Source organism: Colletotrichum aenigma (genome assembly GCF_013390185.1).
Source record: "Colletotrichum aenigma strain Cg56 chromosome Unknown KSG_Cg56_contig07, whole genome shotgun sequence".
NCBI lineage: Eukaryota > Fungi > Ascomycota > Sordariomycetes > Glomerellales > Glomerellaceae > Colletotrichum > Colletotrichum aenigma.
The window spans coordinates 3,792,469-3,819,791 of record NW_023500913.1 but is presented as its reverse complement, the minus strand read 5'-3'; the positions used below and the strand labels follow the sequence as shown (position 1 = coordinate 3,819,791).

General features: G+C 52.1%; 10 protein-coding genes across 10 annotated transcripts; 3 read left to right on the top strand and 7 right to left on the bottom strand.

Moving 5' to 3' along the window:
- Positions 1 to 2,763: 2,763 nt before the first annotated feature.
- plyE-1 (Pectate lyase E) lies at positions 2,764 to 4,049 on the bottom strand (the record flags this gene model as incomplete). Its single annotated transcript, XM_037326545.1, has 7 exons — positions 2,764 to 3,021; positions 3,086 to 3,181; positions 3,237 to 3,292; positions 3,343 to 3,356; positions 3,421 to 3,535; positions 3,582 to 3,701; positions 3,812 to 4,049. 7 exons carry the CDS (start codon positions 4,047 to 4,049, stop codon positions 2,764 to 2,766), a joined length of 897 nt encoding a protein of 298 aa, XP_037175744.1.
- Positions 4,050 to 4,874: 825 nt separating this feature from the next.
- CGCA056_v011298 (uncharacterized protein) lies at positions 4,875 to 5,279 on the bottom strand (the record flags this gene model as incomplete). The annotated part of the gene is made up of 1 exon (XM_037326544.1): positions 4,875 to 5,279. One exon carries the CDS (start codon positions 5,277 to 5,279, stop codon positions 4,875 to 4,877), a length of 405 nt encoding a protein of 134 aa, XP_037174988.1.
- Positions 5,280 to 6,008: 729 nt separating this feature from the next.
- On the bottom strand, positions 6,009 to 7,674 carry aurT-0 (Rubrofusarin-specific efflux pump aurT; the record flags this gene model as incomplete). Its single annotated transcript, XM_037326543.1, has 2 exons — positions 6,009 to 7,011; positions 7,070 to 7,674. 2 exons carry the CDS (start codon positions 7,672 to 7,674, stop codon positions 6,009 to 6,011), a joined length of 1,608 nt encoding a protein of 535 aa, XP_037175652.1.
- An 864-nt stretch (positions 7,675 to 8,538) lies between these two features.
- On the top strand, positions 8,539 to 9,522 carry aurR2-0 (Aurofusarin cluster transcription factor aurR2; the record flags this gene model as incomplete). The annotated part of the gene is made up of 4 exons (XM_037326542.1): positions 8,539 to 8,762; positions 8,819 to 8,849; positions 8,911 to 9,371; positions 9,492 to 9,522. The coding sequence occupies 4 exons, from the start codon at positions 8,539 to 8,541 to the stop codon at positions 9,520 to 9,522; spliced, it is 747 nt and encodes a 248-aa protein (XP_037175651.1).
- Positions 9,523 to 11,861: 2,339 nt separating this feature from the next.
- Positions 11,862 to 13,727, bottom strand: CGCA056_v011295 (putative acyl-coenzyme A synthetase; the record flags this gene model as incomplete). The annotated part of the gene is made up of 4 exons (XM_037326541.1): positions 11,862 to 12,057; positions 12,113 to 12,237; positions 12,303 to 13,555; positions 13,631 to 13,727. The coding sequence occupies 4 exons, from the start codon at positions 13,725 to 13,727 to the stop codon at positions 11,862 to 11,864; spliced, it is 1,671 nt and encodes a 556-aa protein (XP_037175650.1).
- Positions 13,728 to 15,097: 1,370 nt separating this feature from the next.
- CGCA056_v011294 (uncharacterized protein) lies at positions 15,098 to 15,687 on the top strand (the record flags this gene model as incomplete). The annotated part of the gene is made up of 3 exons (XM_037326540.1): positions 15,098 to 15,173; positions 15,226 to 15,327; positions 15,377 to 15,687. 3 exons carry the CDS (start codon positions 15,098 to 15,100, stop codon positions 15,685 to 15,687), a joined length of 489 nt encoding a protein of 162 aa, XP_037175649.1.
- An 812-nt stretch (positions 15,688 to 16,499) lies between these two features.
- atnD-0 (Short chain dehydrogenase atnD) lies at positions 16,500 to 17,630 on the bottom strand (the record flags this gene model as incomplete). The annotated part of the gene is made up of 3 exons (XM_037326539.1): positions 16,500 to 16,623; positions 16,676 to 16,951; positions 17,035 to 17,630. 3 exons carry the CDS (start codon positions 17,628 to 17,630, stop codon positions 16,500 to 16,502), a joined length of 996 nt encoding a protein of 331 aa, XP_037174903.1.
- Positions 17,631 to 19,351: 1,721 nt separating this feature from the next.
- Positions 19,352 to 20,278, top strand: CGCA056_v011292 (Isoflavone reductase-like protein IRL1; the record flags this gene model as incomplete). Its single annotated transcript, XM_037326538.1, has 1 exon — positions 19,352 to 20,278. The coding sequence occupies one exon, from the start codon at positions 19,352 to 19,354 to the stop codon at positions 20,276 to 20,278; it is 927 nt and encodes a 308-aa protein (XP_037175719.1).
- Positions 20,279 to 20,921: 643 nt separating this feature from the next.
- Positions 20,922 to 23,485, bottom strand: CGCA056_v011291 (uncharacterized protein; the record flags this gene model as incomplete). Its single annotated transcript, XM_037326537.1, has 4 exons — positions 20,922 to 21,257; positions 21,313 to 21,960; positions 22,013 to 22,978; positions 23,036 to 23,485. 4 exons carry the CDS (start codon positions 23,483 to 23,485, stop codon positions 20,922 to 20,924), a joined length of 2,400 nt encoding a protein of 799 aa, XP_037175653.1.
- Positions 23,486 to 24,537: 1,052 nt separating this feature from the next.
- On the bottom strand, positions 24,538 to 26,115 carry CGCA056_v011290 (uncharacterized protein; the record flags this gene model as incomplete). Its single annotated transcript, XM_037326536.1, has 1 exon — positions 24,538 to 26,115. One exon carries the CDS (start codon positions 26,113 to 26,115, stop codon positions 24,538 to 24,540), a length of 1,578 nt encoding a protein of 525 aa, XP_037175064.1.
- Positions 26,116 to 27,323: the final 1,208 nt, after the last annotated feature.

Sequence of the window (27,323 nt, the reverse complement as noted above, 5' to 3'; positions counted from 1 at the left end):
TATTTCCACCGGCAACAAGTATTCCGACATGTTCACGACGCGAAGGCTGAGACCTTCGACCCAATTGGAGGAGTTCCCGATGTCGGTCATGCCGCAGATACCAATTGAAGCGCGCCACGAGGAATGCGTCAGATACAGCCCAGGTTGAAAGGGAAAGATCGCTTCGACCTGGCGTTTGTAGTCCAGCTGAAATTCTAATCTGCATATGAATTGATCGAAAACACTTCGACCCCAACAACAGGAAAGCAGGATGACTCGCTTGAGAACGGACATGATTTCATCGATTAACTTGAGTTGGAGGTCAAGAATCGCATTAGAATGTTGTATTTGTATGTTGAAATATGCTCTTTCCAAGCTATGCCATGATGTAAACAGATAGTTCCATGCCAAAGAAGTCAGGTGGTATCTCATGCGAAGCCCTTCACATCATGTAATCATCCCGGGAGTTCTGCTATGGGGCTCGGCGACCTCTTTCCTTTCCCCGCCTTGCTAACGCTTAGCGATTTTCCAAGTGAATAAGCCTGACCTTGATCGTGGACCTTGCTTCCATATCCATCCAGTCCATCTACCGTGGAGCCTCTCGGGGTCGCGTCGAGCTCCATTCTGTCAGACCACTGATGCGTGTTCGAGTCCAGTTCCGAAACAGCAGTCCCCGGTGTCATTGGACTGCGGCCCCAGCCATTCCCGCCTTCTGACTTTGTGTTGTCCAGCTCAGCCATATCGCCCCTCTGCCATTTCCGCCGGGCGAAGAACAGGTAAATAAGCACTGCGAGAAGAACGGTGCAACCTAATCCGACGCCAACGCCGATGCCAACTTTGGATCCTGCCGTCATGGTTGTTCCGTCATCTTCTTCGTTCGTATTTGTAGCTGTCGGCTGTGATGCTGAGCTCGTGCTTGTTATTGAAGCGGTTGTTTGAGTAGCTGTGCCCGTCGGTGTCGTGTTGGGTTGTGTTGGAAGTGGAACGTGACCAGGTTGCCAGATGACGCTCCCTCCCAGGGCAGTAGGAAGCTGGACGACATTTTCGAGAATCGATGAATCAGTGAACGCGACTGTTCGTGATGTTTGTGGGCACCAGCATGCGTCTGCTGATGTGAGTGTCGTCGGTCGTGCCTTTTGCTCGCAGGCTACCCATTGCTCCGATGTGCCGTTGCAGTACACGAGTCCTGCCCAAGGTTGACCTGAATTTGGCACATCGTCAGTCACCCGTCAATCCCAAGACGGACCTCCAACGATTGACTTACTGCTCAAGGCACCCTTGTCTGGGCAACTCGCATCCTTGTACTCTGGATCGCTGCAGCCGCCGAGATAAGTAACGCCGAATCGTGCATTGTAGCAAGCCCGGCTTGATAAGCACATATCAGATCGTTGGCAACATGTGAATTGGCCAAAGGCAGTGTTGCCGCACGGCAGCCATTCGTCCACCTTCTTGCCGGACGCATGGTAGCATGTGCCGTTAGAGATGAAGGCGTTCAGCTCGGTCATGGTCGCTTGTGGTCCATCGAAATGTCGTCGGTTTTGAGGGTTGCTGAGTGAAGCGAATTGTGCGGTGTAGTATTTGCGATGAGATTTGGTAACGTCAAGCTACCACTGTTGAACGAGTGACATCAGGGAGAGGTTGGTAGATGTGAAGGAGGGGCGGAGAATCGCAGGCGGGATGCACTGGTTAAAGTGCTATCCCTTGCAACGAACCAGAGAAGCGCGGGCCAAATGATGTCTGAGGTCGTTTGCAAGGGGACATCGCCAAGTCGCCGGTGCGAGCCACATTGGCACCCGCATCCGATCTCGAAAAGTGAAATTGTCTGCATCAGACCGATGCGGAACTGATTCGCGTGGTATTCCTTTCGTCTGGGGGGTCGTCACGTTACAATCCCAGAATACGAGCTTGGCTGGGAGTAACCAGCGTCTTAGTCCCAAGGCGATTTCTACATTCCGACAAGTGGCATCCTTTCGCATTCCAACCATGATGTCACCTTTGTTTGCGATGGAGGGAACAACTTGGAACTTCGCTCCTTTGCCATCAAATTGACGGTCAGTGATATTTCTGGCAGAGTAAACGGCCCGTTTCTCGTGTTTGCTGCGTGCGGGTACATGCTGATCTACCCTGCAGCTATTCTGGCCTTTGTACGTGCTTCGCCTCGCGAGTTGGTCGTTGTTTGTTCCTGTGGCTGGGGTCGATGCTGTTCAATGGAAGCCAAATATTGTCCGCAGCTAAGCGACACGAATCAGACGAGACCTTGTCCGACGTGTCTTACAAGTTTACGTCTTTGATAGAATGTGACGGTTCCCCTGCCACGCCATTGCCGCAGTGGCTTGGTAAACACGGACGTAGCGAGACATTTTGCAACGACAGCGACTTTCTGACACTGAGGGAGACCGAGGGGCAAAGCTCCCTCATTTGGGCTAGGCCTCATGACTAGCGAGGAGCCACAAAGTTTCTGCTTTCAATATCAGCGACGGTGAGTATCATTCAACATTATCTACTCGGTGTTCTGGTTGCATGCAGATATTCAGAGACACGATTTTCGCGTGGGTGTCGACCTGGTTCCGGCGAAGCAAATTCCATCGCCCGTTGTGATGTGGAGCCGGCCATTTTTCGGGACCCAGGCTATCCACTGTTCGCCAGACATGCATGACCACATGGTATTGCAGGGGTTCCAACGCTCACTCTTGCTACCTATTGATTGACAACAAAGCATCATGCAATATGCATTCTTTTCATGCCACGCGGCTCTTCTGGCAACGAGCCAAGCCGTTACCATCACTAGTTGAAGCCCTCGGGCCAGAAATCCTCGAGCCACTCATAAGGTTCTTCAGGCTCGTAAGCATTCAAGATCTCTCCATCATAATCCGTGATCGCGTCTCTGGTCTCATTATACAAGGCGTACTTGAGGTCTGGACCATTGCCGATTGTATAAGGAACTGTCTGGACATTGTTGGCAATTTCCTTGTCCACGATGACTTCCAAGTCTTGAAGCTGTGCATTCTTGAGACGGAACTCATCGCCGTAATTTGGATTGATCTTTGGTTTTGTTAGAAAGAAACTTTCATATGGCAATGACTCAGAATTTCCACGGAATACGTACAATGCCCATCCTGATGCCATTCACGGCGACGACGTTTTGGATTGTCGCGTTTCTCTTTGCTTGATTCAGACAGTTGCCGCAGGACTGGTAGAAAGTCTGACAAGAGGCATCATCAGTAAAGTCACGCTAGTATCACAGTCGATTTACTCACCCCAAAACTCTCAGCGTAGAAGCCGGTGATGTTGTACTTGCCACCCAGGGAGTTGTCTTTTGTTTGTTAGGTTAGGTCTGGCCCCTGGAATAATATCGAAGCTGACTTGCCTTGGAAGATCTGGAAGAACAGGGTGTCAGCGAGCGGCCCGTAAAACGAAGACAAAGAAGGCTTTTCGAATAACCCAATGAGAATTCCTACCTTATCTGTTGCGTTCCGAGCTCCACCGCCGATGACTCTCAGTTGTGTGTTAAGGCCCTTGGATGTAAGTGCATCTTCGCAGACGTCTTCCCACCAAACTATAGACATGTCAGATGAATTCAATGCGCCACATTTGTGTCATACCGTTCTCAACCCAAGCGTCACCCAGTGCATGGATGCCTTCAGCCTGATGCTTGCCGATGATGACGTTTCGAATGGTCGAGCCAGGCAGGAGGTTGAAAACAGCATCGGCATCGGTGCCCTCTGGAAGACACAGTATTCGTTAGCCTAGTTTTGACCCTTGTCAGGTGTTCATGTTGACTTGCCTGCTTGTTCGTTACAGCTGCCCTCAACACGCTCATATCGCTTCATACCACCGTCAAACACCTGACCGGGAAGAATGTACATTGTCTGTTCTAGGACAACTGTCTCCTTGGCTACAGGGAACTTGGTGACTGGGAATGGAAAACGCGGAGGAGGGCGTTCACCCAGGTCGCCCTGGGTGTTGTCGGCTGAGCCACCAGGTCCGTCCCCGGTTTGGCGTCGGTCAATGACCCCAGCCTGCACCAAAGCAGGCAAAAGTGAGAAGAGGGAGGTAGAAGCAATCTTCATTTCGAGGGTTCCTCAGTGTGGTGTCTGGGCTGGATATAGACGCTGGTTAAAGAAACCGCAGAAAGATGTTCGGGGTCAATTGGTACTTCTGAACAACATTGACAATGGCTCAGACGCTCCATGGCCATGGAAAGATTCGGCCTTTATATACTTGTAGACAGCATGAGTTGATCATGCAAGCATCTGTGGGCGTTGAGCTCGCGAAGCTATGTCATTTCTTGATTACGTAGCTAACGAAGCTCTCCAAATGGCGCTCAGGGTTTGACTGCTAGCTACACAGGGCTAAATAGCTGTAAGCATGCAGCGGAAAATTGAGTTTCTGGTTTCCGTGAATCAATGGTCGTGGATGAGCATGCAAGTCCCTTGGCAAGTGCTTGGCGCTGTCGCTCAAGGCCCAGCCCACGCTGTTGGCCGAGTACACAACTTGCACATCTATCCCGACAGAGCGGCTCGACCCCAGGTTTGCACTGCATCGGCCGCGTTTGAAAAGATGAGAGAGGTGGAAATTTCCCCAGATGGCGAGAGCTTGGCTGGAGTGATGCCAAGGATTGTAGGATGGGGTTGGACAAATGAAGTGCTGTTGCCTATGGTGTTCTTCTTGAGATATTTGACCGGAAGAGATTGTGGCACTCGGAAATAGACAATGCGTGCGGGGAACAGAGAAAGCAAACATCGAACGCTGGGGATAGGGGAGGATGCCCTTCGTCAAAATCGCGACCGAGAAACACAGCCGCTAGGATCTGTACCTAGGAGGATAGTATAGCCCTACCCTTGGGATTTGATCCCAGGTGAGATGATGTCCATCGATATCGTAGCGATTGTCGACTAGCTCCTCCATTCTAGCCATCCTTCTGTAGCTCTTTTACCGCCAAGAGTAACGCGGTCCAGCACTTGGTTCAACCACTCCGCGACATCCGTATAGCCAGCAATAGTAGCCTCATCGGCGGCCGTGTGCCCAGCAGCGTTCTTCCTGGCAAGAAGAACAGTAGCCACCATGTAGTCAGGCACCCACAGAGGGTCGACATCGGTTTCGAACTCGGGTAGATCGTGGTCAATGGGGGCGTAGACTTCAGAGCCGGGCGTGTCAGGGACTTTGTCCCAGTCTATGACCTGCCAGAAGTTTTGCCAGGCCGCATTGATGATGTCAAGATGGCCCATGCGGGCTGCGACGTGGAAGATGGTATCTCCGGCCTTGTTGCGAAGCAAGAAGATGGCTCTGAAGCATGTCATGAACCAGCTGTTGCGACTCCATTCCCCCCAAAGCTTTGTGCAGTGGCATCAAAGGCTTTGATATTTCCAACAGCGGCTGCGACGTGCATGGCGGTATCACCTGTGTCGGGATCGGTGACACAGCGCATCAAGTCCTCGAAGTTGAAGTCGTGGGAAAGGTTATCAATGTAATAGGACGCGAGGGGAATATCCCGCCCATTTTCCGTACGGAAAAGGTCAAGGAACCCACGCGAAGCGTCGGGATCAATTCCCTCTGTGGGAGGGGAAGTAATGAATCCCATGTCCTCGTCTGGATTTGTCTCGATTGGTTCAGACATGGTTCTTGTTGTCCTAGTTATGGTGCAGATGGGGAGGAATGAAGAGAGAAAAACGTCATGGAAAGGGCAGAATTGTATTGCAGTTTAAGGGAGCAGGTGTTCGTTTGAGGTTCACATTGTTACGCGAGAGGCAAAAGCGATCATGTGACTGATATACGGCGCAGAAAGTAGGCATCAGTGACGGCTTATTGACTAAAAGATACGCGGGCTGAATAAAAACACCGAGGTATGTCAATTTTATATGTCATCCATGAATCACAGATGATTCCTTCCCTGTGGCTCGTGGGAACACGCACTTCACTGCACTTGGAAGTCGGCAGGCTAAAGGTTTGTTCATAAATTGAACTAAAAGCAAGAGATAGCTATAATTTCCAATAAGGTCTTGCGTCTATTGCAAGACCGTTCCAGCGACTCAATGACCAGTCTTCCCCTTGACACTCCTCCACTCTATACCCAAAGAAGGCAGAACAGCAAAGCATGCTACCGCCAGCCCAACATAGAAGTAGTTTCTGAGCGCTGCGGTATATTCAACAAGGACAGCTTCCAGAACCTCCGTGGGGATGATATTCCGCAAATGTGTGACACCCTGACCAGCAAGTCTGGAAACATCCAAGTCAGGAAACTGGCTGAGTCGAGAAGTTAATGACTCATTGAAGACAGCCTGACCAACGCACACCAGTACCGAGCCACCTAGTGACTGAGCGAAGAACATCAGCGAAACGCCTGTGGGCACGTCCTTCTGCTCCAGTGAGACTTGTGCCCCAAGACTTGCGAGTTGCATACCCTGGCCAATACCGAGACCAAGAATGATCTGGTATCCAATCCAGGTGTGCGTTGGTGTGTGAACACCAAATGTTGAGATTAGTCCTCCGCCTACAGACATAAAGATGACCGAGGAGAAGAACACGGGGTTGAACCATCCAATTCCGTTGATCATGGCACCGGATACCATTGCCCCGAATACGAGAGCAAGGACGAGAGGAAGGGTGTCAATGCCAGAGGTGACGGCGTCGGTGCCTCTGATGCCCTGGAACCATATCGGCAAAGCGACCAAGAAAACAACGAGGACAGCTCCGAGGCAAAATGAGAAAACTGCTCCGAGCCAGATGTTGCGGACCGCGAATAGACGAGGCGGCACTGTGGCATTCTCCCGCTGCCAGATCTGAATACTGACGAATATTATGAGGAGAACACCAGCAAGAACCAAGAGAGCGATGATGCGTCCGCTGTTCCAGGGGTATTTTTCTCCGCCCCATTGTAGTGCGAGAATCAAACAAATGACGCCAGGCAAGAAGACAAGATTTCCAAGGGGATCAAATTGCCTGATTTGTTGCTTGAGCGGAGTTGACTCTTTTGGAGAAAGTTTCGGGAAGAGAGCAATGAGGGCAGCAACTGCGACGCCTCCAACAGGGAGACTATCATGAAACTATTAGCAATTGACCAGGTTGATGTAATAGAGAGGGGTTACCATACTTGATTAGGAAGCACCATTTCCAAGTTACACGATCAGTAAAGGCACCTCCAATGAGAGGTGCAATGACTGATGCGATGCCAAAAACACCGCCCATCATACCAACATACCCAGCTCGCTTGTGCAAAGGAGTGACACTCGTAATGAGAATAGTGCTTCCGGAGTAGATGCCTGCTGAGCCCGCACCAGCGATGGCACGGCCGATGATGAAGACGACTGAGTTGGGGGCGACACCGCAGAGGAGCGAGCCCAGTTCGAAAAGAAAGATTGCGATGAGATAAATTGCTGTCGTTGAGCAGAAGGTGAAGATACGGCCCCAAAGGAGTTGCGTAGCGCAGCTAGTAATCAGATATGCGCTAGCATACCAGCTGACATCGTTCAGTGAATGGAAATCATCCGTAATGCGAGGAATCGCCGTGGTGATGATGGTTCTGTCCAAGGCAACAAGGAACATGGCGATCATGTTGGAAAGGATGATGACGGCTAGTTTCAGCCCTTGAGGGTATTGAGACTCGTCATTTCCTTCCTCATTCGCTTCAGATGAAGGTTTCGTAGCAAACTTGTCATCTGGGAAACTGCTTCCCTCCTGGTCATGAATGTCCGACATGATTCGAGGTATCGAGCAGGGCTGTTAAGTACTAAGAGAGGAGAAGATGAGTAGATTGTTCTGTTTGTACGTTGATGCGTTGAAATGGTTGATGGATTGAGTATTTCTTCAGATGATTTTGTAGCATATTTATTGAATGCCATCCTGCTTAACATGATCGAGGAATCTTGCAAAACGGAGCCGATGAAGACTTGACCGTCATCGCGGAACGGGACTCGGCGCCGGGCACGCAAAATTTAAGATGTGGGGCCGATTGAGCGGTCCCGCGCTGAAGGGACCGACACGGTCTTGCGTCCATCAATTCTGGCTCGGAGGATGAAAACAACAAGCCACCGAGGGGCGTAGCACGCGTGCGCAATCTCCGCATTGGTCGCTACGCTAACCCTAGTTCAGACTTCCTTGGGCACCCGGGCTGTCATCCCGAGAAGAAAACGTAAGCGGCCGCGGACTTTGTGTTAGCTCGGGTACTAGTTCGGGACCGAAGCTTCTCTGCCGCCTCAATCACGTCGGCGTGCGGTCCCGCAAAGCACACCAACGGCACCACTCGGCATGCACTAATCGTTCGATCGACACCGTCCGCACTCCAACACTGGTAAAATGTCTCGCTTGATCTTCGTACGCAATTCTGTGGTGCAGACGCAAAAGCCAACGGAAAGACCTTCGACGGGGATCCATATTTTACATCGACTTCTCGGCAAGCAAACGTGTCCGATGAAAAGAGAAGATCTGGCGAGCACCTGATTTCTCGAAAGGCATCCCTCTTTCATGTTCTCTGGGGCTGTCCTATTTAGGCCGCCTTAGAATCATACGAGCTTTCCGCGAACCTCTCCCACTACGAAGCGGGCCGTCATTCAAACCTCCGACATGGCCGAATTGAAGATCACCAGGGGGCACTCGTGTGTCCCATGCCAAAACCGCAAGATTAGATGCAATGGGCATACTCCATGCACATATTGTATCAAAACAGGCAAAGACTGCGTTAAATCTGCCCGCGGAAGCCAGAGCCGACCGAGGCCAACATCTGGTGGTCCGTCCGGCAGCACCGGGCAAGTCGTTGCAAACGGAGACGAGCGACGCTATGTTGAGGAGTAGGTTGACCGCAGTTATGGTCTTTTTTGTATGAGCTGACGATTTTGTTCTACAGCAACAAGCTATGGACGAGCCTCGGCGGTGAGGTATGCCAGATTGAGTCCTCCTGGCGATGGAAGTCGTTGCCCTACTAACGATACATCATAGCTAGGCCCCAGAAGCGCGAGCTCAGAGGACGAGAGGTCTTCAGCAAGACACTCGTCTCCACCCCAAATTAATCTCATTTTCGGTCACCAGCAGATGCAGTCCCCAGAGCTACTACACCCATCGCCTATCCAATCATTCAAGTTATGGCAGGTCTTCCTGAGTAACGTGCATCCTCTGACGAAGATCATCCATGGTCCATCTATGCAGGAAGAGGTTCTCAGAATGCTCTCAAATCCAACAGCAACCGATCGCTCAACGGAACCTCTCATATTCTCCATTTATCTTATCGCAGTTGTCTCCTTGACAGACGAAGAGTGTCGAAACCTTCTCGACGAGCCGAGAGAAAAGCACCTTGCGAGGTACCGGTACGCTACCGAGGTGGCATTGAGTAGAGTCGACTTCCTCAGGTCCACGAGCCTCAAAGTACTTCAAACATTCACAATTTACCTGGTAGGTCTGCGTTGATTTCTTGGTTCGATCTGTGCACATGAATGACCGGCTTGATGAAGCTCGCTCTCCGGTATCTCTGCGACAACGATATACTCTGGCTCATGACTGGCCTAGCCACCCGGATGGGCCAGAGAATGGGCCTACACCGCGAAACGTCCCTAAAGGGTCTCTCTCCTTTCGAAGCGGAGATGCGACGACGGGTTTGGTGGCAGATTATTATCCTGGATGGCCGAGCCGCTCAGGTGACTGGGGCTTCTATGAATCCGTCAGCCTTTCTCCTTGGTGACACCAACAAGCCTGTGAACGTCAATGATGGGGATCTCGTACCGTCTATGGGACTGCCACCCCCTCCATCCCCTATTACCACGGAGATGGCTTTCTGCTCCGTCCGAATTGAGATTGGAGCGTGGATGATACACCAAAAGACACTCCCTGGTTTCGGAACATCAAGTGACGGGAGAGCCAAGTTCCTGAAAGCTGTTGACGATCTTGAAAAGACGATTGAGCACGGGTACCTCAGGAACATTGACAAAGGGATTCCCCTGAACCACCTAGCGCTGAGCATGGCTCGATCCGCTATCTGCCAACTTCGAATATCGACTTGCCATCCCATGCGGCGCCAGGACAAAGACACAGAATTGAGCCCAGACCAAATAGAAATGCTCCTGGAAAATAGCATGGAGGTCATTCAATACGACATTGTGGCTCACACGACACCTTCGCTTCAACACTTCTTATGGCACGTTTCTAATTTCTTTCCCTTCGAAACGTTTGTCTTACTCGTCGGGAGCCTTCCCAGCTGCGCAAATAGTCAGCTCGCAGAGCGAGCATGGGATGTGATCAACCAAGTCTACGAGCACCACCCGTCATTCATTTCGAATCGATATGAGCCTTTGTATCGAGCTCTTGGAAATCTCACATGCAGGTCTTGGAAAAAGGCACAAGCCAACGGACAGCAACGCGGCTTCCCGCCATTAGCAGAACCGCCCTTCATGTCAAGCCTTGGGAGGGAAACGAGTACGGTCTTTTCCCAAGAACAGAATCTCGCATGCAATTCCACGACGGTTTCAGGCGACGGTGGGCCCCACACTCCGCACAGCGTCCCATCCAACGCTAGCTTTGATGGCGACAACAACGCTGTGATGACCGACTGGCAGCAGCTACCACAAGATGTCAATGATGGCTCATTTGCAATGGGACGTGAGGGTATGGATATGGATTGGGAGTTTTGGCAATATTTGCTAGTTGACAAGGTGCCAGGTGGGCAAGAACCATCGAAGGCAAATCCGTTATCGTTTATGGCCTATGATAATTGATAACCTCGACACTACCATTGGTAGATGTTGATCGAGGTGAAAATCTATATACAAGAATCGGAAATGTGACGGCACTGGGCGTAGCATGTGCCTCGAAAGGACATCCAAATGACGACGCTTGTGATGATGTTGTCTCGCTGCCTCCCTCGTATGCAGTGGTCGAAATGGAGAGGTCCGAATAGACTGACGTGATAAGTCCTGAGGGTTTGCTACCTAGCGTTAGCCGGGCTGTAATGAGGCCTTCGAACATGTCTAGACGAAGCTTACTTGATTGAGATCCCTAACATAGCCATGCTGATCACAGTCTAACGGGGGGTTGGCCAGCTTTTCTTTCCAGAGACGTACTTGGTGTCCTGTTTGCAACAGGTCCTCGGCTCGTTATCCGAGCTCATCATGCCACGGCCGGCGGAGTTGACTCAGGAGGGTGTAGAGACAACACATATCAATTGATTGGATCGTGCCGTCTTCTCAGTACTCGGGGGAGTAGTAGGAGAAGTCGTCGAGGAATGTATCTAATCTGCTTCTCGTACCGTTATACGGCGGCGGGGGGTATGGTGGATATGAAGGTGAGGAATATGGTGAATATGAAGGCGGGGAGTATGGCGACGGAGAGTATGGCGGAGGGGCATCAATGGGAATGACGCCCGGGTTGATTTGATAGCCAACCCCAGTCCGGTCGCCCGCGTCGCAATGGCAAGATCTCTGTAGAAGCCTGCGATGTGGTCGTGAGATTTTGCAGTTGAACAGAACGAAGGCGGCGGTTTCGACATCGCTCTTGATACCTGCAATGGCATTACCGAGCACCGTTCGAAGGCCCATGTTGATAGAATAGGGTGTGTGGTATTTGCGATGGAGGCTGTTAGCGGTGACAATGGTATGCAACAGAGGATTGTATGCGATAAATGGTTGGAAGAAAGAAAAGTGCACTTGCTGTTTAAGAGGAAAGAAATATATACCCAAGTCCCAATGAACAAAATGGTTTGAAACAAGTTGTATCCTTTCTCCTTAACGTAGCTCAACGCACAAGGTGGACAAGCTCTAGACAACCCTTCGTAGCCGCTTCCATTTTCTGCTAACTTAAAATGTCCAAGGTAGTACCGTGATAGCCATTTACCAAAGCATCACGGAAGCTTCTTCGTCTGACTGCCATTAGAATTTCCCGACACACAGCTTTCCGGATGAGCCTCAGAGCTTCGCAGAAGTCTCGCGTTTGACCAACGCCCTCAAGTCCTTTCGCAGAATCTTGCCAGAAGGGCTTTTGGGGATAGCATCTATGAAAATGACCCCGCCCCGCAGCTTCTTGTAGCTGGCAACCTGTCCCTCGACCCATTTAGCAATCTCCTCTGCCGAGATTTGGTTCTTATCCGCCACAACATATGCCCTGCGGAAGCTGTCAGTAAGGTTCTCTGTCAAGTAAAAGTTCGACCGCTACCAACCTTGGAAGCTCCGTCCCTTCTCCATCCACGCCAATGACTGCTGCGTCCTGAATCTTTGGGTGGGTCACCAACAAGGCCTCTAGCTCTGCCGGAGCAACTTGGAATCCTTTGTACTTGATGAGTTCCTAAATTTCATGTCGGTCAATATTCGATAACTGCGATAGTGATGGTATGCTGGATGAGGACCTACCTTCTTGCGATCGACGAAATAAAATTTGCCATCCTTGAACGAGAGTCTGTCGCCAGTGCAGAACCAGCCGTCGACGAAGGCCTCCTTATTCGCCTGCTCGTTCTTGTAATAGCCCTTCGTCACGATGGGTCCACGGCACCACATCTCGCCAGGTTCTCCAACCTCGACGTCTTTGCCTTCCTCATCCACCAGCCGAGCCTCGCAGTTCGCGACAATCGGGGAAACGCTGCCGGTATCGTCGGTCATATGTCGAGGAAGAATAGTAAAGCCGCCCGTTGTTTCGCTGAGGCCCCAAGTTTGGCCGAGGATTCCCTTGCCCTTTCCAATTTTTTTCTGCGCTTCTATTTGCGTTTCCCTTCCGAGCGCCGCTGCTCCAGTGAGCGCAAATTCAACAGAGTCAAATTGATCCGTGACGAGAGGAGACTTGGCGATCATGAGGTAGATGGGTGGTACGCTGAAGAATGTTGTGACTTTGTACTTCTTCATGTAACCGAGAAACTCTGGGAAGTTGAACTTTTTCATCCAGTAGACGACGCCTCCCATGAATGTCTGGTTCACGATGTATGCCTGCAGGCCTGAGATATGGGCTGCTGGAAGATGAGCGAGGGTAATGTACTTTATTCCGGGACCGGGACGTTTCGTGTAGTACTCGATAGTGGGCGTGGAGATGAACATTGTTTGGGCGATCATATTCGCGTGCGAAATCTTGACGGCCTTGGGGACGCCAGTGGTACCACTACTGTAGATGTAGCAACCGACAGTGTTCTCCAAAGTTGTCTGGTCCGTGACGCGTTCCCAGTCCAGCTGTTCCTTTGACAGCGGTACCTCCTTGTCTGTTTTAGCTTCAAAGAGCTTGAACTCGTGTGTGTCGCCAATGTAGAGAATGCGGCCTGCAGGCAGGCCGGCTGCCGTTCCTCCAGCGGCGGCTAGAGCTTTGAGATCAGGGCTGCAGATGACCATCTTGCTCTCGGTCAGGTTGATCTGGCGGGCGACTTCAGGCGGCGACGAAGATGGAGTTGACGCTGCCACGGACCCGCCGGCGGCCATGATGCCGTAGAAGACGGTCGGAGCCATGTAGTGGCCGGTGAAGATGACTTGAACGACATCTCCTTTTTGAATGCCATATTTATGGCGCAGGGTATGAGCAAGTTGTTTAAGGGTGGTCACCAAACGCCCCTTGGTGATAGACTTGCTTGGGTCTGCGGCCTCCGCGTGGAGGATGGTGTCGTCGTTGAGTCTCTCATTGGGATAATCTGAGACCGCGTTCAGTATCGAAGGCTGAAATGTCTACAGTAAGGCACGTGGGGCTTGTCGATGGTAACACATACCAAACAGAAACGTTAATAAATCGACTTTTGGAAGGTCAATTGTATCGGGAGATCGGTAGATGGTCTGGCCACCCCGCTTCTCAACAATTGTTGCCATTTTGAAATATGCTGTGAGTCTGTTTCCGTGTCTTGTTATTATTGTTTCCACTATGAGCAAAGCTGTATCATGTAAGCTGCGTTGCGTTCATGAACGAGGACTTGATGAGAAATCGTGGGGGGGGGGGGTGATGTTTTGACGAGGCCCAATCCGGCTGAATGGGAACAGTGAAAAGACAAAATAAAGTGAAGGCCCGCGCGGAACTGGCAATTGGCGGCGTTCGGAGAGGGGCCAGTGCACGCGGAATGAAGAGAGCTTGGGGATGTGACGTGAAGTAAGTTGAGTTGAAGGGGGTCTGACCGAGAAATGAGAGTGTTGGTGAATCGCAGCCTCCGACTCGCTTCCCCGCATTATTCTTATCAAGATTGGGGGCTGGCTGCGTTATGGGTCTCCTCACCCGCGAAGGCCGTGACAAGCCGGCGCCCTGCGCTCCCTTGCATCGACTCAGACCGTGTCTGCCGAGGTCATGGAGACGTGTCAGTGGTTACTTGTTGGGGTAACCCCTTCATTAGCGCGTTCCTATTTTGTGTTCCTTGGCTGCGGGGGAACTCCAGCATGTTGAGGGCCCGAGAACCCGAGCCAGCATTTTCGGCGGTGACTGGCGTCCGGGGTGGATGTGCGGGGAAATTCCGTGGAGGTTATGTACGATCCATGCATGGGCGACAAATTCATGGCCCATTTCCTGTTCATTAGTGCTAGGAACGCAATGATCTGCTATCTAGCCGAAGGTTCAGAATTCTTTTAAGGGGTTCTGCTCGGGGCGACGAATGAGCCCAGGCTCGGCATATTACAACTACCTTAGGTGAAGAGCCTACATTTATCACGGGTGGCATAAGTAATGTTGCTCCTTCTAGGGGTCCACTTGTTGATCCCGGATGTTCTTGCTTATCCAGGAGAATGTCAATGATTGGGGGATATTCGATGACTGAAGTCCCAATGCCCTTGCTGCGCCGCGTTCAAATTCCTGAGGATGGCTGCTTGATTAGTGGTCGGGTTTAATCGAATTAACCCCGGCTTGTTGCCGTCTTCAACTCATTCGCGCGTCAGCCTCTAGGCTTCTAAACTGACTGCCAGTCATCTCCACCCTCTCTCTCTTCTGCCTGCCTGTAGCCGAACCCCTCATGATTCGCACCGATAACGACGGGTAAAACAACTGTGGGCGTCGATCGGCTTATGCAGAGATGCAATTCCATTTCGTTGAAGCTGGAAATGATACCCGGAGCAGCCGAAAGGCTGCCAGAAGTCATGTTATGAAGGGGAAAAATGCCGGAAAAACCTTATCAAGACGCGTTCGAAAGAGCGTCCACGGCGCCAAGCAGACACAGAGATCGACAGTCGAACCTACGGGAGTGATAGGATCATTGCGACGCATGGTTGGAAACGACATCTCAAACTTCTCGCCAGGGGCAGAATTACTACCACATACGCGCCTGTTGCTTCATCAGTGTACGTATGGATCGCGCTAGGACACGAAGCTTGGCTAATGGCATTATCATAGTCTTCAGCGTCGTCGGCGAGGCTATCTATCCACCAGAGATATGCCACGCATCTGACCCTCTCAAGTCCGCATGGCTTCAATACATTATCAACGATAAAGCCTGTTCGTGTAGTGAATTGGGTTGCGAGACAGGTTTCCTAACATCCAATAGTTTTCCATGTATCACTTGCTACGGTTGCGACATGCCTCGACTTCTTTCAACGGTCAGAGAAGGACTCAGAGCAAGCCATACTGCACACCAACCAAGCTTTCAACATGATCAATGAGAGGTTGTCTGGGACCGAGGCTTTATCTGACACAACCATAGGCCTCGCATGCATGTTCAGTGTCCAGGAATCTGTCAGGGGCGATCTCGAAAAGTACAACGTGCACCTGAGAGGGCTTTATCAGATGATTGAACTTCGTGGAGGCATCCACGTCTTCGAGGACAACTTGGAGGTACTACAGAAGATATGCCGGTGAGCTGTCAATAGAATTGGGGACTGTGGCAAAGGACTGACTTTGATGTTAGGACTGATGTGCAATATGCTCTGCACACAAACTCCTGGCCAAGATATCCCTACATGGAGATACCCAAACACGTGGTGGAGCAATTAGCAACTACACAGGGGTGTGTGCCCGGAACTCTCTCTATCATCTTTCAAGGTGCATCATCTGCGGTCTGTCAACTTGTCAGTGACATCGAAAGATGCTGTTTCATATTCAACGATATCTGTGAGAAACGGAGACCGACACTTGCCTCCTACGACTTCCAGGGCACGCTAGTATCTCTCTGCCATCGACTGGTTCGGACACGACTGGAAGAGGCTCATACTTTTAGCATAGTCCAGAAAGCATGTCTTTCAGGGTTGGCGTGTTACATCAGCAGCCTGATGCTTCAATTCGGTCGTCAACGTCACTTGCGTTGCGATCTGCTTCGACACGAACTTAAAAGCGTTATACAAGGGGCACTAGGCAATTTCTCATGCTCGGCTCAAGTCAGACTTTGGCTGCTACTTTTGGGAAACATCTCTGTATTTGAACTAGAGGATGATTCATGGCTCCTCCCTCTTCTGCACCTGGAAATCAAAACTTTGGGACTACAGGACTGGGTGCAGATTGAAACAGAGATGCGACAGTTTCCTTGGATAGGTTCATTTCATTGCCCTCAAGGCAAAGTAACATGGGAAAAGGTTCAGAATCTTCCAGTTAACCGCTCATAGGAGTCCTTAGAAATGTGGCTCTTGTATTGAGCTTTCAGCAGCTGAAAAAGAGCAACCCAACTCGTGAAGATATCAACCGACCAGGTTCTTCACACATCTTGGCTCAATCTGTTCTAATCTGGTTGCCAATTGATTCCAGACCATGTGCTGAAACTTTTGCCCGCTCTCATTCTTTACCCACTCGGGCACCCAGTGGCTGTGTATAAATTAGCATTTATGCCCATCCATGCTTCATAATGTACACTCACTCTTTGATCTGGCAATCTGAGATATACTGCCCATGGCTTTCTGTCCCAGCAAACATGCTATGCAAGATCGTGCGGCTCCCCATCTCCGGAGTTCTTCCAATCACCGCGTTCATCATCCAAACCTGAAGCCGTAGGGCCATTCTGCCATATTTCGCCAGACCGGTGTTGCAAAGCCCGGGATTGAGGAGGTTCAAGACGACGCCGGTGCGAGACGCTGGTAGGATGGTCGCGAGTTGTCGGATGGCAAGTATCTGAACCAGCTTGGTAACGGAGTATCTGCAGTCATTCAGTCAGTAAGCCGTTTGTATGCCGCCTTTTGTTTTGATGAGTGAAGAGTAGCTAGAAGAGTTGTGACGTACCTTTTCTCCATGGGAGACTCTCCTTGGGTATTCAAGACATCAAAGACATCCTTGTCTGCGTATTTTAGAAAGTCCGGCTGCGTGAAACCAAGTCCAGATGTAACAACCGCGATATGGGGTTGCGAGTCTGAAGTCTTGGCCGTCTCCATCAACTTTGGATGAAGAAGCAGTGCCAGCATGACTGTGCCGATGATGTTAACAATAATACTTGTCTCCATGCCTTCAGCTACTGTCCACTCATCCAGGGCTGCAGTGGCGTTCTCAACCAATCCGTCAAGACGGCTGAGCTCCGAAGATGCTTTCTTCGCAAAGGCTCGGATGGAGTCATATGATGACATGTCAAGCTGCCAAACTTCGGTGACATCCGGTCTGTCGGTGGAAGCATCGATGCGAGCCTTTGCATCTTGACCTCTCTCAATGGATCTGACGGCGAGAATCACACGAGCTGATCCAAGGTTGACAAGGTGCTTGACCGCTTCAAAGCCAATGCCAGAGTTTGACCCTGTAATGACGTAGGTTTTGCCAGCACAGGTCTTCTTTGTTGGGATGATGGGAAGATTTTGTCGCTGAGCACGAATGAAGCCTATGGTATCCATGGCGACTTTGGGAAAGATTCAGGATAGAGTTCAGGGCAAGAGTAGTCGAAAGGTAGGTTTGGTATGTCTGCCACTTTTGCATCTCCCGTATCTCGAGCGACTCTCATCTTTTCATAGCTGTTGCTGGACTCTGGCAACACTCCTCCGTCTCGGGGATATCATCATTTTCCTGTTTTTTCGGAATCCGTACAGCATAATCTCCGGTGTCTACCTGGAATCTCAAGCGTCATGTGCACTCAAGTCTTTCACTTGTGGTACCAAGACGACGCATCTGACAGGAGGCTTCCAACACAATCCCCGCCTTGACCAATCAGAGATTTGTTGCCTGATTGGGTATGGTAGCTGCGGAAGCCGTCCCCACCAGATGATCCACTGACGGCGATGAGCCGGCCGAGTTTCCGCCGCGTCTCCGCTGTTCCTCGGGTGCGTGGCTGTCGCGATTCTTTTGATGGCATCTCCTTATCTCACTTCCGGGTTTGGTCTCGAATGCTCCCCCCCTTCACTGTGGCCATGGCACAGGAGCCGCAGGCCTGTGGGTTGAAATCGGTCGATGATCCGGCGATCATGGTCACTGAAAGAATCCGAGTGGCGCGCATTCGTTGACATCGTAATAGATATTAGTTGTCTTCAAAAAGGCCCGACCAGATGAGACCATGTACGGCACATTCGACCTGTCATGTCAATCACGAACTTTGACCTTTCCGTATTGGACGCAGTAATTGACGGCGAAAAGCCGACGGCGGGCTCAAAATGCATCCGTCCGCTTGCCAGCTGTGGCCGGGTGGCTTTACTTAGGTAGCCACAAATGTCAAAAACATGTGGGCAGCATCTCAAAATACGTTCCCCCAAGATCGTAGCCCTAATTTGAGCCGTTTTCCTGTTCTAAGTTGCAAATAAAACATCCTCTATACACAATTAACGAGAAGCATGAGGCCCCGCTCGAGGGTGTGCATTGCGAAGCCTCCAGATGCTTGGGGCTTCAAGCGTAAGAGCACACTATGAGACTCAATCATGGATGCAATTGTCAATGGGGCTGGTGCAAGCTTATTCACCGCGAACATTCGAGAGCTATCGGGGACTAATTGACCCCCAAAAAGATCGGTGCAAACTCCGGAAGGATTTTGGTTTAGGCCTGAACATGCTAATTTACCTCCGGCTCGGACTGCCATCGTACCCGAAAGGGCCGCATCCCGGCCAACAATGCCAAAATGCCCTGTAATTGGTAGGTCTAAATAGTGGGCTTAGAAATCTTGCATTCCATTAGTCAGTGGGCCACCTGTGTCTTTTAGTGAAGTCCAGGGGAGTGGGAGGCCGAACCCCACGACGAAACCGCGCGCGTGCTCTTTGTTGGCTTGCAAGACGCCACAGGGTCAAGCCTGAACTGATCTGGATCCGCTGACGCATCTCGGAAGCAAATGCTCATACTAGCCATGGATTATCGATCTGTCGATGTCGACATGGACATGGGGTTGAACTTCAAAGGCGTGATCGGAATATTAAAAAGACCTCATTTCTTCCCCCAAAACCGGTTCACTCCTCTGCATCAGTACTCAAGAACATCAACATCCTCCCTAAAACAATATACCTCAGCCGCCAAAACTTAGCATTCCACCACCCCAATCACCGCAAACGAACGAAGCAGTGGACTTAAATCCATTGCCTAACCGACGTCTTACATCAACCTCAACTATACAAACTATCAAACCTTTAGTCGTTATAAAATGTCTGGACAACAGGGACGCAAGATCGCCATTGTCGGTGCCAGCGGCAACGTTGGTGGCGGCACCCTCAAGGCTCTCCTCGCCAAGGGCATCCACACTATTACCGCGGTTACCCGCACCGAATCAACTGCCACGTTCCCCGAGGGTGTGATCGTGAAGAAGGGAAGCTACGAAGACGAGTCCTTCCTCGTCTCCGCATTCCAAGGCCAGGATGTCGTCCAGCTCGCCCTCGGCTTCTCCAGCTATGCAACAGGTCAAGAGCCTCTCATCCGCGCCGCCGCTAAGGCCGGTGTGAAGTGGATTCTCCCCACCGAGTACGGCTCCGCGCCGGACCCTTCCAAGCTGCTTGACTCCAGCCCTATTCTCCAGGGCAAGATCCAGATCCGCAAGTTGGTTGAGGAGCTCGGCTCCAACTGGATCGCTATTGTCAACAACCCCTGGTACGATTGGTCCATGGGCGCCGGTTTCTGGGGCATCGACATCAAGAACCGCACCGCCAAGCTGTACGATGGCGGAAAGACCAAGTTTATCACTACCAACATTGGCACCACCGGCAAGGGTACCGCTGGTGTTCTGAGCCTGCCCGACGCCGAGCTTGAGAAGTACCGCAACAAGCCTTTCTATCTTAAGTCGTTCTACATCAGCCAGCGCGACATGCTCGACAGCATTCAGCGTGCTACTGGTACCACGGACAAGGACTGGAAAATTGAGGAGCCTGACGCCGCCACTGTTGTTGCCCAGGCCGAGGAGGCTGCTAAGAAGGGTGACCATGTCGCTGGTCTGATTTCCTTCTATGTTAACCATATGAGAGCTGGCTGGGGAGGTGACTACAATGACAAGGTCACTGACCTGACCAAGATTGGTCTTGAAGCCGAGGATCTCGACGAGACCACCAAGAGAGTTGTCAAGGAGATCGAGGGACAGTAGTGCCGTATTGAGCGAAAAATGTCCTGCACTTCAAATACAATAATACATACATCTAAGCATTGTTCACGTCTTGTCTCGAAGTCTGAATGTGACCACAGTTCACAAATGTAAACAGGACGTTGTAGTGAACTTATTGAGATGCTGTGAAGCCGTACTGCTAGTTATGTGTCCGATGCCTAAACAGCAAACAAAGCCTCTGCCTGTGGCCTTCTAACATATCAGGTTTTTAATCCACCTAGAAACAAAAGCCGTAGCGGCCGGCATGTACCATTCCGACATGAAGAAACTACCCATGGCGGTAGTATCGGCTTCGTGATTCTCCTCAATTTGCCTAAACTGCGCATATTCCTGGCTACTCAAACAGCAGCAGAAGCAGCAGCTCATGATTCTCATCATCGAATCCAATATACTTATCAGCCTTGCAATGATGTGGGTATAGGAATTTGCGAGGATATGGCGCATGACTAGGACTTCACGAAGCAATGATGGCACTTCACTGTGTCGATGCCATTGACACCAGATTAGGGGTTCCGCGGTGCGTCTTCATCGTCAATATATATGGGGATAATGGAATGAGATGACTGGTAGAAGGTACAGTATTGCGCCGCGTTGAACTCTGAATCTAGTGTGCGATCCACGACGCTCATCCCAAAAGCTTGCTTTGTCTCTCTAAAAACAAAACCTTTGAGCGGTCTTCCTCGTATGTCAGCAGCTTGTCTTTCATAACGATCTCACGGTTCTCCGCTTCTCCTAAACGCCACCCAGAGCCATACTCGTGCTCGTCCTGGTGGACATGTTCGAGCCACGAGATTCCATATGCGTTTCTCAGCGTCTGCGCCATCATCACCTCCACAGAGCACCAGCCCCGATCGAAGTACTGGTCATCCACGAGACTGATCATTGCGTCGCACTGTGCAATGATCATGGGTAGTGCCGAGATACCGGCACTCGGCTCATCTTGATCAACGCATGCAAAGTCCTGGGAAAGTGAGCCTCATTTCCGTTGTGTGAAAATCAGAGCAGGTACAACTCACCGTCCAAACTCCTAGCTTGTTCGGGTCGACCGTAGGATAAAGGCACAGGAACTGCTCGACCGCGGTTTGCATCCGCCGATACTGCGTGTGGGCCCCGTCGTCTGGCGACTTGGCGCCCGGCTCCTTGTTGATCCACCGGTACGAGAAGAATATCACAAACTCGGCACCGGTCTCCACGGTCTCGGCCGGGCGCGACAAAAGCTCCCGCGCCAGCCCGTCACTAGACCTCGGCAGCCTGCCAAACTTTCTAAAGTCCTCCCAGCGCATAAATTTGAACACGTCGAACATCTTCCCCTTTTCGCCGTCCGTGGCGAGCGCGTCGGCATACACCCGTCTCACATCGCGCACCTTGTCCCCGCCCCCGCCGAGTAGCGTGGGCCGCATGTGCTCCTGGAACAGCTCGCGGTAACCCTTCCTCAGACGGGCCTCGGCCTGCCGCTGGGCGATGTTCGTCGCTCCTTTCTTCCCGAGACCGTTGAGAACGACCGCCTCGGTCTCCGTGTCGCCGTTGAACACGACGTGATCCAGCGCTGTGTGCCCGTGCTCGTCGACGATTTCCATGTCTGCGCCGACGCCGACCAGCTCTCGTAGGTAGCCGCGGTGTTCCTCGGACGTTTCCCCGGGCGTAGTGACAGATCGAGAGCCGTGCTAAGCCAATTGTCTCCCATGTATTCAGCATATCCAAGTGTGTAATTCTGACATTCGGGCCACTGCGTTTCTCGATTTCCCCCTTCAGGCGGCGCGCACTTTTAACTCGCTCGGCGAGTTGCTTGATCGCCAAATCTAAAAGCCCGTCGTCCTTGCACTGATGAGACAATTGGTAGTTTACCATGCCCAAGTTTCCGATGGCTCTGCACATCTCCTGCTCGAGGCCAAGTCCCCTGGCGGTATCGTATTGCATCTCGAAAGCCCGCTTCGCATCCTCCAGACGGTCCATGTGCCGGTACATAACGCCCAGCTCGCCGCTGAACTCGACTCTCTGCATGCTCGGTTCCATCTCCGTGGTGGAGCTTTCCAGGATGTTCTTGGCCGTCTCGTATCTCCCGAACCGTCTGTTGGTGTTGCCCAGCTCGCTGAGAACCAAGTACCTATATCTTCTGGCATTCGGGAAGGACTTGTCAGACTTGCAGAGCTCGATTGCATTGTTGAAGGAACGCAGGGCATGTTCCCACTCGATGCGTTGAGCATGTTGTCTACCCTCGTTCATGTGAAACTCCCATGAGCGGACCGCCTCAACCTTCTCTGCCAAGGCAAACGGGGTGATGCCCGCCGGGTCGCGGAGCTGCGCGAATGAGTTGCCGTTCTTGGGCCCGAGGACACCGGCGTCTTTGAAGAATCCCCGATGAGAGTCAAAGAAGAGAAGAGTAGCGTGTAAAACATCCGGGCCTACTTCGGTACGATGGAACGATTTGGCCGGGATTGTATAACTACTATTTCGCGTATGGACCGCTTCTGCCGTCTCCGTTGCTCGCACTAGCCTTCCGGTGTTCTGGACAATCGAATATGCCTGGTGCGTCTTGTATGCGGCGCTGTGACTCTTGCTATTGGCATCGTTCCACGCAAGCGCGTACTCAACATGCGTTGCTTGCTCGGCCTCGCCGACGGGCTCGACTCGATATAAGAGGTCTTTCCCTTCTCCCGCCAATATCCAGCTCTGAGCAAAAGGCTAGTGAGAGTGAAGCGCGAACTCCGTATTGCCACGCATGCCATCCAGTAGCCAGACGAGGAGACGGAATAGCTCGTCGATATTACCGTCTTCTAGAAGGCTACAGAGGGGCACAGCTAAGGACCCTTGGGCGCTCCGGGATGCCGTAAATAAATCGCGGGTGAGGGCTTTGCAGGTAAGGGCGCCGTGCACTAGATCCCAGCATCGCGATAGCTTGTCCGCGTGGGCCGGCCGATCCTGCCGGCATGTCTCTCTAAGAAATGCGATGGCGAGGGTGAGACTGGCCAGTTGTTGCAAATCTTCGCCTTCGTCTTGAAGACCGACTTCTAGGCTACGCTGCCATTCATCGAACGAAAGACCTTTCACTCCACCTTCGCCGTCCGGATCCCCCGCAGTCGAAGCGGATGAGATCCACCGCTTAATCGACTCTACTTCGGATTCTCCGGTCTTGGTGGCAGTTGCTACGCCCTTAAGAGCGCGAAGAAGAGATGATTGCCGTATCTTCATCGTTGGCAACATTTTATGACTGCTAGGTTGTAAAAAGTATCATCGTCTGTCAAGCCTCAATCGCAATCCGTCGATTATTGGTAGATGGGTAGCGTTCAAAGCCTCAATGTTCTAGGCACCGTTGCCACGTATCGACTGCTAAAATGGGCGCTAAAGTGTGGAGGGAGGGGAGGAGGACGAATCAACGCACCTTGCTTGATCCGGAACATGATGATGATTAGCGTTGGATAGACTCAATGATAAGTTGCCAGAATTCTTCATAAGTGGAGAGTTGGGCCCACGAAGCTCAATCGATCCTTGTTGCGGGGCTAAGGATGCAACCTTGGGAGGTTTGAACCCGGTTCCAGGCAGGCTGAGGTCTGGGTCGGGAGAAATGCTGAATGAAAGGGCCCCACGGTTAAGGTAATTGGCGTAATGCCGTCAGGTTCACTTTGTCCAGTGGGCTGAGAGTGAATGGAATATCACTATGGTGAAAGAAATAAGGGCCAGAGAGTCCTACCCGGACATCCTTGCATTGTTGCATCCTTGGGGCACCGGTTACGTACCTTACTGATTATGTTTCTTGGGACTGCATGTCTACCATTCAACTTGACCGCGACTTAGCTTGTTCGTACTTGGTTACAGTCGCACGAAGAGGATTGCTAGAGTGCTTTAACCCCATGCGAGTGATGTTGTATGTACTCAGCATGCGGTCAAAGACTCGAATACAAACCACAAAGTGATGCATGTGGTGTCCAGCCCTGTTGGGAAGGTCGTTGGAACTCAGGATCTCGCAGCAAGCCCGTTTACAGTCTCTTTTCATTACAGTCGACATGGCCACAAAAGACTATGGACTCAGTTTAAATAATTGAAACTCATATTGAACTATCACCGAGACTCCGGACCGAGAAACCATCGGTACCAATCCATGACATTGACTCATACATAGGATATCTTGTTACAATTGATGCCGCCCTTCAAACCACGATCTTGCCAATGTAAACCCGATCATAGGATACATCCCTTTCCCATCCGTCTCATTTGACCCTGAAAGGTACAACTATACTCATCGTCTAAATGCGAGCAGTGGAGTTGGAGCTACCGGCAGAGCCGCCAACAAGCTTGCTGTTGAAGGCATCGGCAGCAGCCTGGTCCTGAGTGGCCGCGGTAGCCGCAGTCTCAGCGGCCTTGCAGCTATCAATGGTGGCCTGGGGAGCCTTGCAGCTGTCCTGGAGACGCTGGCAGATGAAGCCGGCAATGACGCCAATCTTCTGGGCAGAGCCGTGGTTGAAGTCCTGCTGGTTGGTGGCGATGAAGCCAGGGCCCTGGCGGTCCTTGAGGGCGTTGGAGAACTCGATGCTGGGGTCGCTGCAAGAACCAAAGTCGGAGGCCTGGCGCATCCTGAGGGAACGTCTGCGCTTGCCGATGGCGGCATGGCACTGAGTGTTCTGGTCCTCGCACTGTTGGACGCCGCCGGTGAGCTTGCCGCTGTTGGCGGCGTTGGCGCAGGCGTTGTGCTGAACATCGCAAGAGCGGCCGAGAGCGGCGTTCTTACCGACGAAGGAGTCGCCGTTGACGGAGAAGGGACGGGTGCCGGAGGTCTGGATGACCGGGGGAGGGGCGCCGCCAAGAGAGCCGGTGAAGGTCTGGACGTTGGTGCCTCCGGCAGCGTTGCCGGTGTTGCCGGTGTTACCAGTGTTGCCGTTGCCGGTAGAGTTGTTGGCAGAAGCCTGGGCGTTGCTGCTGGTGGACCGAGCAGCGCAAGCAGCGGCGTTCTTGGCCTTGTTGTTGCCGGTGTTGTTGCTGCCGCTGTTGCTGCTGCTTCCAGTTCCAGAGGTGGTGTTGGCAGCTCCGTTGGTAGCTCCAGTAGCAGTACCGCCGCCGGCAACCTTGAGGCCGTTGATGTCGATGTGGGTAGCCTTCAGCTCACCGGTGCCGCCGGTAATAGTCGACTTGATACCAGCAACAGCGGCGTTGATCTCATCGGGAGTGGCGTCGAGGACAAGAGTCTTGGTAGTGAAGATGCACCCGTTGGGGTCGTTCTGGTCGTCGCAAGAGTTACCCTTGAAGGTGGTGTCTGTTTTCTCGCCGGGGGCGAAGGTACCGCTCTCGAGAGCGAGCATGGGGTCACCGCCAATGGAGGCGAGCTGCTTGGCGAGCTCAAGAGTGACGGCCTTGTTATCGGCAGCAGCGTTGTCGGTGGCGGGATCCTGGTGAGCCTTGATGGCAGCGATCTCGGGGTTGACAGCGGTGTCGGTGCAGGCGGCGGAGGCCACACCAATACCGGCGGTGTTGCGCTCGAGGGAAGCGTAGACAAGGGCGCCAGACATACCACGGATATCCTTCTCAGCCTTGGCGTTGGTGAAGGCCTGGTCGGCAGTCTCCTGGTGCAGGCAGGCGAGGTTGGTAACCTGTCCAGCTCCGGCCTTGGCAGCGCCATCGCCGAGAAGACCGAAGACGGGGTCGGCGATCGCCTTGGGGTTCTGCTTGTTGAGGAACTCGCGGGTGATGTTCAGGAAGATCTCGTGAGAGTGCTCCTGGGGAACCTCACGCTTGGCCATGCGGCGAACATGGTGGTGGCGGTGGTAAGACCCAGCCTCGGCGAGAGCCAGGAGGGAAGAAGCGGCGAACGCAACAGCTTGGTACTTCATGTTGACCGAAATTGATGATTATCAACGTCGAGTGAAGTTCGAACAGAAAAGACCGGCCTTCTGCCTACAGTTTTCGACTGAAGTAGTATTGAAAAAAGGGTGGTAAAGAGAATAAGGCAAAACGTTAACGCAGAGCAATCAAAGCCGATGCAAAGAATGGAATGAGTTCTCAGAACTCGTGGTGAAAGAATGAATCGAAACGGCGAAGAGAATGTCGTACGAAGATGAGAAGCTATAGCCAAGAAGAATAGATCTGGTGCCGAGAAGGAGATCAGTCAAGTTTATAAAGAAAACATTGGATGGAAAAGATGATCAGAGCACATCCCTGGCACATCATTGAATTCAGACGGTCGAGAGCATGAGCCGCATCCTTGGCCAGCGTATGCCGGCAAAGCGGAGGGATGAGACTCAAGGAGGTCACTCGAATGGACCACCCCGGGGACGACATCGAAGGGTGTGATACGACACGAGACGAAGTGAGTCGGTTAGAACGGACCAGAAAAGATGGCCAGGTCCAGGAAGCTGTTGGGCCCGAAGCCTTGGTCTGGCATGTGCAGGGGAGGGTAACCTGGGGGTGGAGGAAGAGTGACAAGACGCGACAAACGTCCACGTCTGAGTGTCATGATGGCCAAGTCAACCGCGAATGAGGCAGTAGAGTGAGGATTTCACGACAAGGTCGCCATTGTGTCGACCAGGGACGAAACCGCTCACAGCAAAATTGGCTGTCGCTAAAGATACGCGTGTGTTGTTGTTGAGACCAGGCCGCTCAACTATTGCGACAAGGGTCGCGATATGGGCAGAGTTTTCGGATAACGTTGCGACGGATTGGAGGGGACAAACTGCAAGGCGGCAAAGAGTTCAGACTCAAGACAGCGATGTGTACGGCAAGATGAGGCGGAAGATCAGACAAACCGAGCCGCAGGATGTCATAGAGCGAGTTTCGACCGGGGTGTGGGCGGTAATGTTTTGGGTCGCTCGCTTCTCCCCCATGCGTCACATCGCTCGCTCACTGGGCCCCGCCCCCCACAGCAAAAATGCTTGATTCAGTCTTCCCGCCAATGATCGCGTCCCGCGAGGTCCGGATCGCGAAGTCGCCGGCGGTGGCTGGTGGGTAAGGGGTCTCTGCCGCAATCTGCTTAGGGCTTAGCGTAGGGGTCTGCTATCTCTGTTGGAGAAGCTGTGCCGTGCTTTCGTAGGCGAAATGCACC